The following is an 18,326-nucleotide window of genomic DNA, read 5'->3' on the forward strand; positions in this document are numbered from 1 at the left end:
TATTATTCGCTTCTAATATCTTGCGTAGTAATGTATGCCCTTTAAAATATTGTTTTCTATATTTATTCACTAAATGAATCTGATAGATTGATTAAAATATTCTGATAGTATTAAATAATAAATGTTAATTATAATATTGTTATATTTACTCCATAAAAAATTAAAACTTTTATGATTCAATTTTACTATAATACATAAACAATAATTTATTCCTCTCTTGAAAATCATGTGCGTTTAATCTTCAAGAAATGTTTTCTCTCTATCAAAAATGAGTTGATGATTACTCACCATTTCTACCGACACCGTTGACTACCCAATCTGGTGCTTGCAGATTCGCAGGTTTGGCTGTCCTGACTACGATGTGTTGCATGTCCCTCCAAGTAAGATCTCTGTTTGCTTCTAAAGCAAGGGCGCAAATGCCGGCCGCTAACGGCGCCGATGCGGAGGTGCCGGTGTGGCTACTGGTACAGTGATGATGTAGATCCGTAGTGACGACTTGCTTCTCTCCGGTAGAACCCGAGCTGTATGTGGTGGCGAGAGTGGACGAGCATGCCTCGCTGTACCAGGGCACAAGGCCGTTCTCTGTCGCACTACTGATCGACAGCGTCCAGATACTATTGGTATAGCCGTCACAATTGCAGTTATCATGGTCTCGGCCGCCGTTCCCGGACGCCCACACGAAGATCGAACCTTTACCGTTGCGACCCTGACGATATTGGAGTAAAGTTCTTTTAATGCATTTAATGAAAGAAGCTACTATATGTGTGTGTGTATTGGATTATGTATATAATAATTCAGTTTCTTAAAATATTTAAAGCAATCGTATATAGAAATATTTAAAAGACTATTATAACGCGCTTAAGCAAATTAAATTCGGGCGGCCGCAAAACTAAAACGGCGAGATTTAACAAGTATTTGTGCTTTAAACTAGAGTTCCAATTTTAAAGAACAGAGCAACGTTTATAAAATGTATAAGAATGGTCATATCTCTCTCTCTTTCTCTCTGTTTTAAAATCGCTTAAGATTACTTTAGTTCTCGTACTGTTATAAAAATCAAGCAACGCTTGGATGAGTGACCGTTTGGAGAAACAGTCGTAAAGTCGAATTTCTTTCCTTAAATATACTTATTATTTTGTCACGTGTATTTAGGAATGTGATACTATAAATTAACAAAATTTATTTTCGCAGTAAAACTGGATTAATTATATATAAAAAATATTTTACTAGGGTAAAAAAAATGTTTTTAAAATGATTTTATATAGTGGTTTTAATTAATCATCATTTTTAACGTTTCCTATATGGATACTTCTAACTGTTACTCAACGTTATGGAAAAACGGTTTTTCAACAGTTTCTCAACGCTTTTGTTCTACTTGGGATCTGGATTTACTACTTCGGATGATACTCTAGACGCGGTTGACTTTTTACTGGTACTTGGCTTTAAGATGTTCAAAACGCTTAAGGCGCTTTAGAAGTTTAAGACACTTTGCATGTTAAAGCTGCTTTCTGTGCGCTCGTAGACACACAATAGTAGATGATTCGGAGTGAAACCATTGTTGGGAAGTCGATGAGTGTTTAGCGTTAATGGTCTTCGTAAGGTCGAGGCTGAATTGTGTGTCTTAAGCTCTCATAACGAGGAACGTTCCTACATTTTGTATGCAGCCCCATTCAAAGATTAAAAGGATAATTTTGGCAATTGAGTTTCTAATCTTTGGTAAGTCGCATGCAAAAGGATGATTGATTCATATAATGCGTGCCTGGTTACTTGGAATAGATTCTAAGAATTTTTCAAGAAATTAATTTCAAGTTAATCACTATTGCGGACAATTGCAGTAGACTCTGCAGTTTAAATATTGATTTGCTATCTTATTATACATATATGCAGATTTTATCATCACGTTAAATCACGTTTAAATCATGAATCTTTCTTTTATAAATACTTCAGAATTTGAGTGATACTTTTTGCGGTATATACCGTGAGGTATATTGCCTAGTTTTATAGATACAATTCTTTATCAAACCTGTAGGTCCAGCTATCGTGATAAGACCAGTCGTCCGATACTAAAGTACACTAGGCGTGACCACGAACTCTGAACTCTCTTTGAGGTTCGACGTTAACTAATTCAGCAATATAGTGTTCGAGCCTTTGATCAGTAAAGCTATTTGATCGTAAAGTGATAAGGTATCCGCCTGACTGTATCAGACAGCTAAATTCGATCTGTATAACAATTGTTAACTGATTATATTGAAATGTCGATTTATAATTGTATATTGAAATTATTATTATTATATAATTCCATTTATACCAATTTAATATTCTAAACTTCTAAATGCAGGTTATGATAAAAAAATTAAGACAAAGTATAAATTATAAATGCTATAAAAATATCTCATTCTCTATTCGATCTTTTCGCTAAAAAAAATTGTTCCGATTCAACATAAATAAAATTGCAAACATAAAAAAATCAAAATATATATAAGTTAATTTAATGATAACTCACATGCACATATCTCACGCAATTCCATTGGACATGCACGAATTCTATAGTTACACTTCTGTCTACTATAAAGGATGAGATTATCGAATTTGATAACAGGCCTCAAGGAGAACTCCGAGCGTCCATATCTACCTTTGTCAAATATAAGGTAGTGTATATGTAATATGATACAAAGAGAATTGTCGGTTAGATATATACAACGATATGCAAAGCCAAATAGTTGTTGGAACAACGAAATGGCTTGGAATATTAGTATTATATCTATTTTGGTTGATATGAAGTAAATTTATTACATCTTTTAAAATAGAATATTATTTAGAGATATAAAAATACTGTTATAAAAATATTATGTTAATTATACTATATTACACGAATTTCCAATCATATTATATCTTATAATATGTTATATCTAATACGTTAAGATATCAAATTACAATATATCAAATTACAATACAAAATATAATTATTATATATAAAATTATAATTATATAAAATTATAATTTTATTTTTAATTTGCGGGTAATATGCTTTTTATACCAATTTCAAAAATTTACTTAATATTATTGCTTAATTATCGTTTTTAAGCGATAGAATTATATAATAATTCCTTACTTGTTCAACGAGATTTTTCGCTTGCTTTTCACTTTTCACAATTTTTATCATAATTTACTTTATAATATATAAATAGAAATTTATACATGGCGATTTATATACATATATTGCCTGGATTATTACGCGCATTCTTATTATGAGTTTCGACGGAAATGCACCTGTGATGTATAGGACCTACTATTTCTTGCGCAACGTATATGTTTCACTCGATAATTATCATATATTTTAACGAACTTTGTATCGATCTTACTGATATTTACATACGATTTATATAGTTACGCCGCTGGGGCAGTGAGTTTAAAATACGTGTTAGAGCAGCTCAAGCCGGTCGCTTAAAAGCACTCAATTAGAAACTTTCTGAGGGCTGACCTCTCAAGCAAGTCTATTAAACCAGGTCTAACTGAAGGAGTTCTTCCCGTTCCCGCTAATCGAATTACATCTGTCATCATTCCGTCGACAATTTCGTCGATGATTGCGATATCGAAGAAAGTCAATCATTGATTACGGACCTTGATTAATTGTAGTGTGTATACATAACAATCCGAAAACATTAATAACACATTATACCTTTCAATACTTTCATAACTTCAAACAGTCAATATTTTAATGCTAAAAGATGCCAGTACATTAGCAGAGCGCTTTTAATGAGTCATAACTATTTGTATAATTTGTATAATTTTTATGATATTTAAAGAAGTCAGCACGTTTTTTTATTTCCAAATAAGTTTCGCGGGAAGTATAATCTCGATTATGAAAAGATTAAAAAGAAATACAAAATTCTTGATAATGATTAATAATCGAGCAAACAAGTAGATGTTTGAATAATGGTAATTTAATTATAATTAATACATAAATATAAACGTTTCAACTACAGAGTCTTCTTCAGTAGAATATAAATACAAATAAAAATAAAATGAAAATATTAAATTCTACAGTCTAACTATCGATGTGAGGTGACAATAATTATTCTCTAAAATTATATTATCATCTTTTTCAAAGATTATTACATAAGTCGAGATAGTTTTGCCACACCATGTCCAAACGAATAGATAACAACCAAAATATTTAAAACTAAATCCCCGTTTAACAGCGAGAATCATATTAGTTCTATGTGTATAATATGAGTCAAGATATAAAATTATTGTAACATAGCGTAATGCAAATTGATCGATCAAACAATAGTGTCCAGTATTAAAATCTTGTAATAACCAGCTCGAGAGTGACTCGAATTAAAAAGGAACTTTAATATTTGAAATTATTGATTATAATTATATCGTAAAATAAAACGTAAAATCGTGAATCAAGTTGATAATAGAAATGGGCTGTACGGAAGAAGTTTCTTGCCAGCATCTGATGGCTCCGTTTTAATGTTAGGTATCTGCGCTTTAATGATCGTTACTTGAAGTAGGGGCTCTCTCAATACTAAAGTTCGCCATCGCGATAAAGGAACACGCTGCAAACGCGATCGAAGAGCCGAGGCGTATACATCGAGATGACAATGGCCATTGTCGCTACTGAAACTCGGAAGATTTCAGGGAATGCTTCTGCGTGATACATTTGTGCGAATTTCATTTCATCCCGGGACGTTGTTCGGACGTTATTTTGAACATACGAACCGCATTAATGATGGACGCATTAATGTGCGAATTTTGCTTTCAAAAAGGAGATTCGAAGTAGATAAAATATCATGTCTATTGCATGTACGCAATAATATTTCAAAAAATTGATAAAAATAATCAATCTTAAAAATAAGAAAATTCAATTTGAACCGGTTCCTCAGTTTTTATGAACATAGATTGTCTCTGAATCTTCAATCACAAAATGGAAAGTGAAGACAATCTTCGTGTAAATATTTGAAAAGATATTACGTTTTCGACACCCTATTATTAAAAAGTTGTTTAAGAAAAGATGTATATAAAAAATATATATAAAATACACACATCGTTAAGAAGAATACGCAATTATAATACTAAACATTACAATATTAATTTAAACTATTCGATGTGTAATTATATTATAAATCGAAAAATGAATGTCTAAATTTTCTCTATGCTTATTGAGTGAGAAATCTGTAATAGTTACAGCATTTAAAGCAACTTCTTGTCTATTTAGTTCTACAAAGAAAAGCATTAGTAAGTTAAATGTACTTCTTTAGCGCAAGATGTAAGAAATCAGGAAGGCGATAATTGAACTTGAAGTTTGTCAACTTTAATCAGGATAGCTATTAAATTCCCTTTTCATTCTCAAATAAAAATTGAGATTGACGAGATTAATTACAAATGAAATTCCAATCCGTAGGAAAATCGGAAAGTAACGATTTTCAATTTACTACGAACAACTTCTCGTATCAATATTTCAGTACTACAACGTTATATTAAATAATTTATCAATTGGTATTATTGTCACAAATATTCTATTCTTCTAAGAATTTTCTATATCTATAAGAATCTTTAATTACAATTTTCAATTTTTCATTAAAATAAATATCAATTATCTGAACAATAACAAGAGTTTCTGTATAGCTGGGATATTTTATTTGAATGCTGTATAGTTAATGTTCTTTATGCAACATATTAACAAAGCATAAGCGTTGTAATGCGAAGCTTTAAAATCCTCTGCTTGACACTTGAAAGTAAGGAAGTGTCTTAAAGCAAACTAGAAGCTTCCATGTCGTACGGAGGTACCTTGCAGCTAATTGCATTTATCTTGTCATAGCGCGGGAAATTATAGCGAAGAAAATTGCAGTTCTAAGTGGATTACGTTGCTACGTCGAAGTCTGAAGCTTCAGGACATGCGACATACTTCCTTTCAACTTATTCGTAACATAATAATGAAAAAGATATGACAATTAAGATTATTATTATTACTAATATCCTTGATAAATAATCTCTCGATTAGGCAAACGGAATTTATACATATAATATTTACGAAGAAAGCTGCTGTTGAAAAGCTATACAAATTACAAAGTATCTCGATCTTAAAATAATTTTCTGGATAAATCTATTTTTCTAGCAGAAAATATTGTCGTCCCAGCTACCAAAACTAAATTAAAAATAAATATAAACGTAAATCGTTTTATCCGGCTTTTGTATTTTTATTTTAGAATTTAAGAATGCCGAAAATAAATATAATTGTATTAAAGTAATAAATTTGAGAAATCTTAGAATTTTTTTATGATTTACGTCTAAATAAAATTACAAGTTACATGCAAAGTATAAATAGTAATATAATTTTCTATAGCAAACACTTACTTTGGTAATTCCCTCGATGAAAGCTCTGGTGGCCAGTTCACCAGGACCGTCTACAGTCTTGCCATCGTCATCCGGTCCCCACGAGGCGCTATAAATATCGATGTGTTGAGGATTAAGGCTCAAAGATCTTGCTTCGACGGCATCTGTTACGTCGCCATCCAGCATTCGAACACCTGTTTAAAAAAATAATTATAAAAAGTTAACGACTAACGTTATATAGCATTATGATAGCATATATATTCGTAAATAATAGAATTTTCGCATGTTATATAAAAATGTTCTATACGGATCTTTAACGCTAGTTTTCTGAAAATATACACTGTTAAAATTTTCATGAAATTTAATATACTTTCAATTTACACAATTTGAACTTAATTTCATAACATTACATTAAATTTAATGTATTTATAACTGAAAAGTATGTTTGTGTACATGTACATGAAATTTAATGTATTTTTCATGAAAATTTATGAAATTTAATGTACACGTTCATTATATTTAAGTAACGACTGTAACTTAATTTTCAGTTAAATCATTCATTACTTTTAATTTCGTTCATAACCACGAGCTTCATTTACATGTAAAGGAAGCTCGTGGTCACATTTCTAACAGTATATTCAGATACAATATATACAATACATATACATGTATACATAAGGAATTTTCAAACTGTTAAACAGCATAGATTCCTCGTTTGAGTTAATTATCCTACATAATTGCGATGGTACGTGGAATAGAGAATCCCAATTTACAAGGTCGAAATTGGGCACCGCGCACCGATTTGAATCAGTTCCGAATGTAATGCACGTAATAGGCTATTGCCAATCCCGATTCTAATTCGAAAATGATGCGACCTCGTGATATCAATTCTGCTTATTACAAATACGTGTTATTCACAGTAACGCGAGTTTCGGCACTGACTTCACTGCTGCTAATTGTAAACAGAACCTTAAATAGATTTAAGTGATTGCGGAATTAAACTATCATTTCCGACGATTTAATATATTTTAAATATTCTACCTCCCTTTTTTTCTTAAAAGTTTTTTAATACCTTATTTTTATCTTACACTCGAACTTTTGCGCAATAAGCTCTTATTAAAACAGCAATTAAAATTTTACATTACTCGCGTCTAATTCAAGATTAAGATAAGACACGGATTAAAATAAAAATTTTCATAGCTCATCAGAACTCTTAAATTATACATATAAAAAAGTTCTGAAAAATGTACGTAAAGTCTTTTTGATTCGTAAAATGCATCAAAATATTAAATAATTCTTTTCACAGAATATACTTACCACCTACGCCAGCTCCGAAAGCAACACCTACAGCGCAAAGAGAATTGTTGGCAGTGGCTGCGACCTCTCCAGCACACCTGGTGCCGTGTCGATTACTATCTACGAGATCGTACCTTGGCATGGGATCTTCATCGTGACTGTTGACGTCGTAACTAGCCTGAGGATCCTACAACAGAAACCGAGAATGGCATTAATTAAAATTCACACGTTTCATGAATTATGTTCACCTATTCCGCTTTCTAATAGTGAAGAACGAAGACTTGTGTAAATATACAAGTAGAATATTTACTCAATAAAAATATAATACGTGCACACCTAGTAGATAACCGTAGAACAAACAGAAAACATTTAGTGTATATCGTGAAACGATGTGCGAGACAAGTTTTAGCAAAAGTTTTAATAAAAAATTATATATGTTAAAAATTATTATAAGCGAAATAAATTTATTTTTTTATGCACAGTTGAAAAAATGTATTGAATTTAACATAAATCGCATGTCCTAAATGGTCCACCCAAATTTTTGAATTAATTTTACGCTAGATGAGTATGTTAGAAGGTAACACAAATATTATGTAAAAGAATAAATACAAAGAAAGATGACATCGACACAATTTGTAAACAAACCGTGGAACATATTTTTTTTTTTCAGAAAATTAACATTTATGATATGTTAAATTAACACATATTTCATTCATTTGTCTTAGAATTTACGTTTTAAAACACTTTATCTTTATGTTACTTATTCACTTACTCATAAATTGTGTTATTTTGACACTAAGAAACATTGAATATCAATTTCACAAAAAAATCTTTAAATAACATAATCACAATTATGTTAAATTAACACTCGAATATATTAAAAAATTCAACACAAACTGTTAATACAAACGTGAGTGGATCGTTTCCAACACAAATACACAAATTTTTTTACTATATGTAAAGAGATCTTTCAAATAGACAATATTTGTTACAGAGGTATTGCAATAATTAGACGTTATTGTCGTTAGAGCGAAGAAGTATTATGTTTAAATCCCTGATCACGCACATCCGGATATCTTCTTAATACCTTTTCATTTATGCATCATTTGCATAATGAGAAATACATGCGAAGGGATATAAGCTCGCATAATCAGAGCAACGCTCTAAGGCGCACCATTGCGCATCGCAGCGTGTGCCTATTGGCTGATTAATACGATTCACTTTCTACTACGTGCGCAGATGCCTCATTCAATGTAACCATCCGTGAATCAATAGCTATTCGGTATACGTGTACATGGGCTGGATAACCCCCTTCCAATATTCGCGTTCAAGAGCTGATATTCCCAGTGCATCCGTGATATGCCTTCGTCCGCCGTATTCTATTGTATGTTCCGTTAGAGCTTTTCCTCGCTTTTCTTTTTTTTTTCGTGTGTCAAACGTATTTACGCATCGAACATTCATCCATTAAACAATATTAAGCAGATATTAAGCGCTTGCAATTTTACTTATTCGCGTAAATTTAATCAAATAGAAAGCTACTTCACAAGATTACCGGAACTGTCACAAGAAATTACAAAACGCAATTTATTTGAACATGACTGCTTCTTCAGTTCGTAATATTTTAAACGTAAGTTAAATGCAGAACTTTTTAATATTACAAATGTGTTTGCTTTATAATCACGCTAGAAAACATTTTCTTAAAAATCTGATTGGTAAATTTTTGAAAAAAAAAATAGTAAAATACTCAAATATACTCACATAATTTTTGAAAAGATCGGGATGATCTTTCTCTAATCCATCGTCAAGAATTGTGACCACGACGCCATTTCCAGTAATTCCCTCAGCCCAAGCACCTTGCACGTTCATGTCTAACCCTTTTCCCCTATTCTGAAAAGAAAAATTATCCAATACTTTCGACGTACTACTTCCGGTCGTGAGTCTTCATTTACGATATAAACGTGGAAACCCTTTATAACGATATCGATTGAATTCATTTTGCAGTTTCTTTAATTTCTTCATTGTACTGTTTACTTATTTAATTTATAATGTATTTATTATAACACTTTACGCTTTCAAAAAAGTTTCATAAAACGTTAATGCACCTTTTACATTTATCGATAATATGGAAAGTATACAATTATTGCTAAATTAAATGTAAACTTGGAAACGTTTTTACAAGTTTGTAATATATTTCTGATAAATATAATTGTACCTTTTTGTTATTAAAAAGTATAAATTACTTATCTACTAAATTTTCTATTTAAATATTATATTATATTTTTGTCTTTGATACTTTGGCTGCATAAAATTATGTGTTTATTTATCGGTGCAACCGATAAATAATCTTGTCGCACACAATATTCTGTTGTATTATATCGCACCGATAAATAAACACACATTATTTGCTGTTGATTAAAATTGCTTACCAAATACCACATCTGAGGCCACCTCTCATCGTTTAGCATGGTTAGTATATTGGACGGACGTTTGATTATAAGATCCCTTTTAGTACGCGATTTTGCCCGCTGTTGCTCCGCTCGACGTACTCTGAAGTCATTCATTAGCCTTTGGTGCATTTCGAGATGTGGTTCCGTCGACCTCTTCGCCACGGATCGATGCTCCATGTGGAACCAATCATCATTTATCTGTAACAATGTTAATAGTTCCGTATGAGTATCGTAAAATGTCACTGTGGTTTTCGTTATTTCAAGTCCGTTAGAGAAAACGACCGACTTAGACTGCTCATTGACGTTCAATTAGAAGTTAACAATCGTGAACATTACAAGCAGCGATCGTCCTTTCGCTGTTTTACTGTATCCTTTAATCGCATGTAATTTCAATGACGGAGAAAAACAAGTGCAGGTTACCGTACTTCTAAATAGGTAACAATTTTGAAGTCACTGAAGCGATGTAACATCCGCTGCTTGTATGTATTAAGAACTCATTAAATGAATGTGGAAAGAAAAATTAATTGTGTGTGTAAACGTATATAAATATATAAGTACCCTAATAGCAAAATGTCAGCAATTTGGGGCCAAATTGGCAGCAAACTCCATTAGATTTTGACTACAAAACCATAGCCATCTGTGTCCGCATTTGAATAGGATTTGTCGACAAAGCCTGTTGACAGGCTATGCCAGCAGATTGGTGGCAGAAACCGAACAAGTCTGCTTGAATCAAGTTCTGCTCTCAATCTACTTTCAATCTGCCGTAAGATTATGCAAGCCTTTGCTTGGTTTCTGCTACCAATATGCTGGCATAACATGTCTAGCAGGCTTTGTTATATTTCTGACAGCAATTTGCTGACAATGTCAGATAATACAAATTCTGTATACAATTTGGTGTCTTTTTGCAATCAAAAATTGGTAGCAGGCTCTGTTCAAAATCTGTCTCCGCAGGCTTTGCTATCAGGGTGTAAAATGTATAAATCGAATTTACCAAATTCGAAAAAAATGTACATCATGTACAATTATATAAGACGATTACATACATATTATATTACAAATTTTAATCTCAACTGTCTCTCTCTCCCTTTCATCTTTTTTTCTTATTGTTAAGTTACGTTATGAAAATTAATTAATAATTAATTAACGCATAAAATTTTTACAGCGTTAATATTCTATGAAATTTCTATTGAAAAATTAAGAGAACATGAAATGGAAGATGCAAAATCTTCAATCTACCACGACTTCCAATTAATTATTGGAATTGGATTAACGCAAACTCATGCGTTTTTATTTTTTCCTATTATTTCCGATGTAGACAAGATAAATGCTCACTAAATCCCGAGTCGCGTTTATTAGGGCTACGAGATATATCATTTCCCGACAGAAATGAAAATGTATACCGGCCATAAAACAAGGGCGTTTGATGCGCAAGTTTGTTCCACCGAGTGCAAAAATAAGGGTGTACGATGAGAGGGTGAGATAATGATAAACGTGAAAAGTTAGAGACCAGCTGCTGCGAACAGACTTCTTTTGCAGCCGTCTCAAGCCACGCGAGCTGCATTTTTTCATTTCCGCATGTCCTTTTCCTACACCTTTATAATGTCACCTTTGTATGTCTCGTGCATATATTTCGCTTAAAAATTCGCTGTTATTACGTATTATTTCCTATTAATATAAATAAAAAGCAAATTAAATTGGCATTCTAAACGTTCTTTGTCGCAGAAATCACTGTCATTGCAAAAAATCTATCATTTTAGTGGAATTAAATAATTGTTTAAAGATAACTATAAAAATAATTATATTAGTTGCGCAAAGCACTACTTTTTGTATATAATTTACTGATAACTAAGCTGTAGCAAAATTTTTATTTTTATTAAAATAATGTTACTAATGTGCTGTTTCTTTATTTCGCACTTATTACGTATTCCCTTTTATTTTCGACACGCGTTAAAGTTTGTACATATTGAAAGAATAAATGTAAATTTTGAAAATTCTTAAAATAAATATTGACTCAATCTGTCAACTGACTTTCAAATATTCTACATCGGAAAGTAGTTTCCAAAAGTTCAGCGATGCTTTTTGCAAGGTTGTTTTCTTAGGTACTGATCACGAATCAAACTGCTTTCGTTCATTTTCGTCGGATAACTCTTCGTTTCGGCAATCGGCAACTTGGATGAACAATTATGCGAGCACGAGCTTTTCAATTGTAACAAAAATTCGCCTTCGTCTGCAACGAACTTTAACAGTTTCGACCGCATTTTTTCGCCACGCGGTTGTATCAGTTCGACGATCCGCGGAAGACAAGGATCGAGGCTATTTCTTTTCTGGAAAATCTTCAAGCGAACCTTGTACCTCTGTTGTGTCCATCCGTTACTCGGTACCCGCGACTTGAATCTCTTCTTTCTTCTTGTAGTTTCTCGGCGCGATTCTGATGTCTTTATCTTCTTATAGTCGGACAAAAAAGCTCCTTGCTCTTGTCGGACACTAACGTCAACAGGTGGCTCGCGTTTAATGCCGATACCCCACATTTCCTTAACGTTAGGACATTTACTCAATCGATACTTGAAACTCGCCATGTTGGGGTTACAATCGCTGACGTCCGGCATGACAAATTTTTTTTTCAGGTTTCTCAACGCAACAACGACCGTCCCTCGTCAGCGTTGGAAAGTACTGAATTTTAGATTCCATTATTCTGTTAGGCACAGGAATTGTCAAAGAAGCAGCGCATTTATCTTCGAAAGAGATCGTGCTACGTTTTTTTGATACATTCTTCTGCAAGTGCGGTGCCTTGGCATCTGTTCCATCGCACACATTTCCTTTCGGGCTCCCGCTGAAAGTCTCATGAATATTCTGCGAAGGTGACACAGTGTCTTTCGCACGGGATTTCCGCGGTCTCTTGTCAGGGATGAAGATCATTGGTGAGGCTTTAACAGGGGATGAACGGGTCGTCTTTTTCAAGCAATTGTCACAGTAAGACAGTGGATTTTCATTCCAATGTGGATATCTTGGCGGTGGAGGATCGGGTTTTCTGTAATACTCGTATGGATCTAATGTAGGATATTCCTTTGGTATTTTATGTTTAATAGGAGAAGCTTTCTTCTCATTCGATGTAATTTTTTTAAAAGACAAAGTCTCTGATTCAGAATATAGGATAAGATGCAGTTTGCTTCGATTTGTCTTTGCAATTATCTCGTGACGATCGAAAATGTATCGGTTCTTTCCGGTTGTACGAATAAATACACAACTTCGGCTTGCATTTATAATAAATCTTTCTTTCCGTTGCTGGTTTTCCGCAAATCCATTTCTCAGACGTTATTCGAGTCGCTGGTTTTGATGTATAAGACTTGTGTTTCAGTGACTCGCACGCTTGCCGATTGTTGCATGGTACAGATTTGTCCGAATAATTCGAGGAATTGGATTCAATCGACTGGTAACATTCGTCATGATTCAATAAGTCGCTGCGAATCTTTTGATAATTTTCTGTCGATATCTGGTAACCATCGCTACGCCATTCGTGCGGTTTTTCACAGGATTCCGCAGACTGCTGATGATCCTCGATACATTCGTGGCGTTGTTTCGAGTCATCCTTTTCGCTGGACTGCGTACTCTTTCTTCGTTTAAATCGTGCAATTATGTCTTCGTTATTACGTTGCAGAAGTAACAAATCATTAGCTGTAGAATTATTTCCTCCTATAAAGTTTCGATATGAAATCATGCGATTTGGAACAGTTTGTAACACCAGTAATCTCTGTAGAATTCTCAGGGACTCGCTTAATGCGTGTGTCATTCGCGATTTCTCATGCGACAAAAATGTCATGATTCTAAACAAAATATTCATTTCACAAATCTTGCTCTATCGAGGCGAATGAGGTTCTTCTTTGATAAAATTTTCTGACAGCCTTCTTGGTTTCGTCAATACTGTTTCGTGAATGTGGTACTGCAATCGTCTTTGCGAACACCTGGATGAGAAGATGTATTATTTATGCAAGAAACATAAAATCTTCGAAGTGTATTTGTAATATTGAATTTGCTGTCTCTTCGAAAGCTTACTCATCAATAAACACAAGCCGGGCTTCTTAATAAATATAAGACGATTGACTGCAGAGTACTATCTCCGTATAAAATGTACGAGTTAAATCTTTATGGTTCTTAACACACATTTTGCTCGGATGTTGAGACATCCAACGTGACTTTATCTTCCGCCAGAAAGCTCCCAACATCTTTCACTAGAAGCTTCAGAGTAGAATTTCTGTAGTTGGACTTTGATCTTGTTACTTTCCTCTTGTTGCTTTCCTGCCGTCAATTTTTCGCTTATTAAGGTGGAAGTAACATTTTAGAAATGTCAAAATATTATCAGGTAAAATAAAACTATGGTTGCGTCAACCATTTGATGTAGTTAATAAAAAAAGTCGTGCAAAAATGACATGTAGACTTGCGATCCAAAAAGAATATATTTAAATTTATTTTAATTTCGAAAACTGTTGTTTACTGGAAATTTTGACGCAACACGTATGAAACGTGTGCGATTTGCTGAGTAAAAGTTAAATGAACGATTGAAGTACGCGATAAGAGGAACTCGATCGATATTACAATGTTCATACGTGTTAAATTTACAACGTGATACATATGCATGTATATTCTATTTACAATAGAATTACAATATAAATATCACAATCCATCACTCCTATCGTTTCATTTCGACGCCCAAACTAATTTCCAGTCCCTCGTAACTTCGCCGTGCCATCCGCCGGCCGGAGACCGTCCATTGAACATCGGTCCTAATTGCCACCAAAATTTGGAGAACTCTAGAATCGCAGGCGAGGTCGTGTGAATTCCATTTCGAACTTTCTATTCGCGACGCTGCTACCGTGGTTTAGAATCCGCGACTAAATTGCTTTAGCAACGCGTTTCGGGTTCATCTTCGATATGTGTCGTCGCACATACGCTATGTCCCAATTCAATCGATCAGATTCATTACGAGTGGCTCAGTCGCCGGATTATCTGATTTGAGAACTCGTACAAGGATATTGATTGGAGAATCCCGGTCGGAAACTCAAGGAATAACGTTGTCATTAGTTTACGTTCACGCAAACTTTCGTGGTTGTGCCAATTTCATACATGGATCTTCGACACTACATATACAGGCAATAATTTTTATTTAATCTGTTTATAATTTTTGATTATAAGCTGTTTGTACATAAAATATATTGGACGGACTTTTTGTAAAATAAAATCGCGCAGCAGTTCTTAAAATACATATTTTGAATGAAAAATATTTTTTGAAATTTCATTACTGTGAAAATATCTATAAATAACAAACTATTAATTTTTTACACCTAAATGTGTAGCAGATTATACTATGTGCTTTTTTTAATGAAAATTGCAGAGAAAATCATTATTGTGAAAACAAGATGATTCTGTGAAGATAGAAATTGAATAAAATTTTATAAATATAATAAACTATTTATAAAAAATATACACTGAAAAAAATTTATTAAATCTTAATACATATTTCTTTGAATAGTACAAAGTATTTACTTATAGTAAAATAATTTACTTATAATAAATATTTTTACACAATAAAAAACTGACGCTTAAAATCAAATTAATGGTTTTTGTATCAAATATGTATGTTCACATTTAGTAAATTTATTTAGAACTATTCAAACAAATATTTATTAAAATTTATCTTTTAGTATATAAAAAGTCGTAATTATTAAATTTATTCTTTCTACAGGATGTTCTAAAATTGATAATAAATATTTTAAAGATAGATATTTTTAACATTTTGAGACAAAAAGTTTAATACGAAAATGTCGAGGCTGCACAGTAAAAAACATTTTGTATTTATGTTAAAACGAATCTTTGTTAAAATTTTTGTGTTGAATTTTTAACATATCTGAGTTTTAATTTAGCATAATATGATTGTGTTAATTGAATATTTTGTTTTAAATTAAAATTTAACATTTCTCAGTGTTAAAATAACACAATTTATAGGTAAGTAAATAAATAACAAAATTAATGTAGTTTAAAACATAAATTTTTAAAACATAAATTCTAAGAATAACATGAGTATGTTGATTTAATATTATATATTATAAATTAATATAAATTATTTAATTTTATTTAATTTTATTTTATTGAATTATTTAATTTTATTTAATTTAAGTTAATTTTACTGAAGAAATATGTTCTGTACAACTAGTTACATATTTTATATGTAAGAAGGTACATATATTTTGTGTTATTTTCTCTTTGTAACAACAAATATGTATTAAATCTATATATTGCATATGTTAAACAACGCAGAGGCATCGCCTAAACTGAAAATGTAAAAATAGTATCTAATTTCAGTTAAATTTAACAATATAAATGTGTCAATTTAACATAAAATTTGTTTTTAAATTGTATCAAAGTATTACGCTTCGTTAATTTTTTACATAATATTTGTGTTACTTTCTAACATATTCATCTTATGTTAAATTAACACAAAAATTCGGGTGAACCGTTTGGGACATGTGAAATGTGTTAAATTTAACACAAAATTTTTTACTGTGTATGATAGATTTCAAATGAGAAAAGTTTCAAAATTACAAATGACGAGATTAGAATTTCGTACGCTCAGAGACGACAAAATGATATGTGTGTGTTTGTGTGAAGATTTTATTATTATCAAATGCATGAAGTTCGAGGAAACATTTTTACACTGAGGAAACACCTTCATCTTGCTATCTCTGAGCGCGCGAAATTCTAGCTCCGTCTTCATAATTTTAAAACTCTTCCCATTAAAGGGTGCTCTTCAATTACTTAACACATCTTAACACAAACGTATAGAAGAATGCACAAAGTATAGCATTGTGCACAATTCATTTGGAACAGACTGTGTACGTTGTGCATGGTTTCAATCCATTTCGGATAGAGTTAGATTAACTGTAGTTTTTTCCGCCTGTATTGAATAAAAGAAAGCAAAAGCTGGCTACTCAACGTACTCCAACCTTATTTATAGCCACCGCGGTAGTAACATGTATAATTGTTACTGGAAAACAGAAGTTTACATAGCCGACTAGTAGTCCTCGGACTGACAATGAGTACGGATGTGTAATGGTGTGTCGACAATTACGGCAATTGTGACGCAACTTGTGTCGCCGTATGCACGAAAGTGTCTATGTAGTGATTTTACAATTGAAAAGCTAGCATAGCCTCAATATTTTTGTATTAGACTTTTTGTCTTAAAATATTACAAAGAATCTGTCTCTATAAAAAAAAAGTATAAATATTTTATATTATGATAAAAATATCTTATTACGATAAATCGTCAGTTTTGGGACACCTTGTAAAGAAAAGGATTTGATTCTAGAAATCACTATTGATTACTTATACTATTAGAGCTCTCGAGCTTTATCGCTAACAGCTAAATACGCAGCTCCAATTTCTTAAACTTTCATCCCGATCGCGTGCATTAGGGATTTGCAAATTGAATCTGGCATTGGGATATCGCCAAGTTTCAGATTCGTGTCGCCGCGTACGCAGGATAATCGATCACACAATGCCGGTGGTTTCGCATCGAATCTGATTCATTAGGTGCAGCTCTCGGGCAGTGGCGGGCTCATCCGATTTATCGGACGGCGCGAAAGCGTTGATTGGCGGACGCCGGATTGTGGACCGCAGAAATTGTGAGTGCTCTCGGCGAAGGGATAATGTCATAGTGATGGCCCGGCGGCACGAGAATGCGCGGGCAGTACCGTAATTCCATAGAGTGCATCTCCAGCACGGCGAATTGACGTGCAATCAAATCGCGGATGCACAAAGAGGACGCACTGCGGTAACAGAACGTCGTGTAGGAGATTCGCGAAGTTTTTCTCACAAGCTCTACTGCGTCATCATACATATTCATTTTGATGTCCGAAACGATTCCTTTGAGCCTTGAGATCTACTTTCTATCTACAAAACAAAGAAAGAAATGTTTCCGAAGAAGAAACGTACCGGATTGGAGATTACTAATCCATTTTTATGCAATTTCTCCGGAAAAACTTCGATTTTTTTACCGTAAATAAAGGAAAAATTACTCTCGTTGTTAAGAAACAAGATCGTGAAATCAGACTTTAAACTTCCCTATTCACTTTTACAAAAATATTCGTTTTGAAACTTTTTTTCATAATTTCTATATTTACATTTATAATTTCACATTCATCATTAACGAAGGAACATATATGACATCAGTCTTTCGATCAAGACGTTACATAA

At 32.7% G+C, this 18,326-nt stretch overlaps 1 protein-coding gene across 1 annotated transcript; it reads right to left on the reverse strand.

The window, feature by feature from the left end:
* Positions 1-288: 288 nt before the first annotated feature.
* On the reverse strand, positions 289-10,900 carry LOC108728296 (furin-like protease 1; the record flags this gene model as incomplete). Its single annotated transcript, XM_018456790.1, has 6 exons — positions 10,706-10,900; positions 10,062-10,280; positions 9,394-9,522; positions 7,657-7,822; positions 6,361-6,533; positions 289-706 (listed from the first exon to the last, which is right to left on the reverse strand). Coding segments are annotated over exons 1-6 (1,300 nt in total), but the record flags the coding sequence as incomplete, so codon positions are not given.
* Between the last annotated feature and the right edge of the window lie 7,426 nt (positions 10,901-18,326).

Source organism: Mycetomoellerius zeteki, unplaced genomic scaffold, assembly GCF_001594055.1.
Source record: "Mycetomoellerius zeteki isolate Tzet28-1 unplaced genomic scaffold, Tzet1.0 scaffold114, whole genome shotgun sequence".
In the NCBI taxonomy this organism is placed as follows: Eukaryota; Metazoa; Arthropoda; class Insecta; order Hymenoptera; family Formicidae; genus Mycetomoellerius; species Mycetomoellerius zeteki.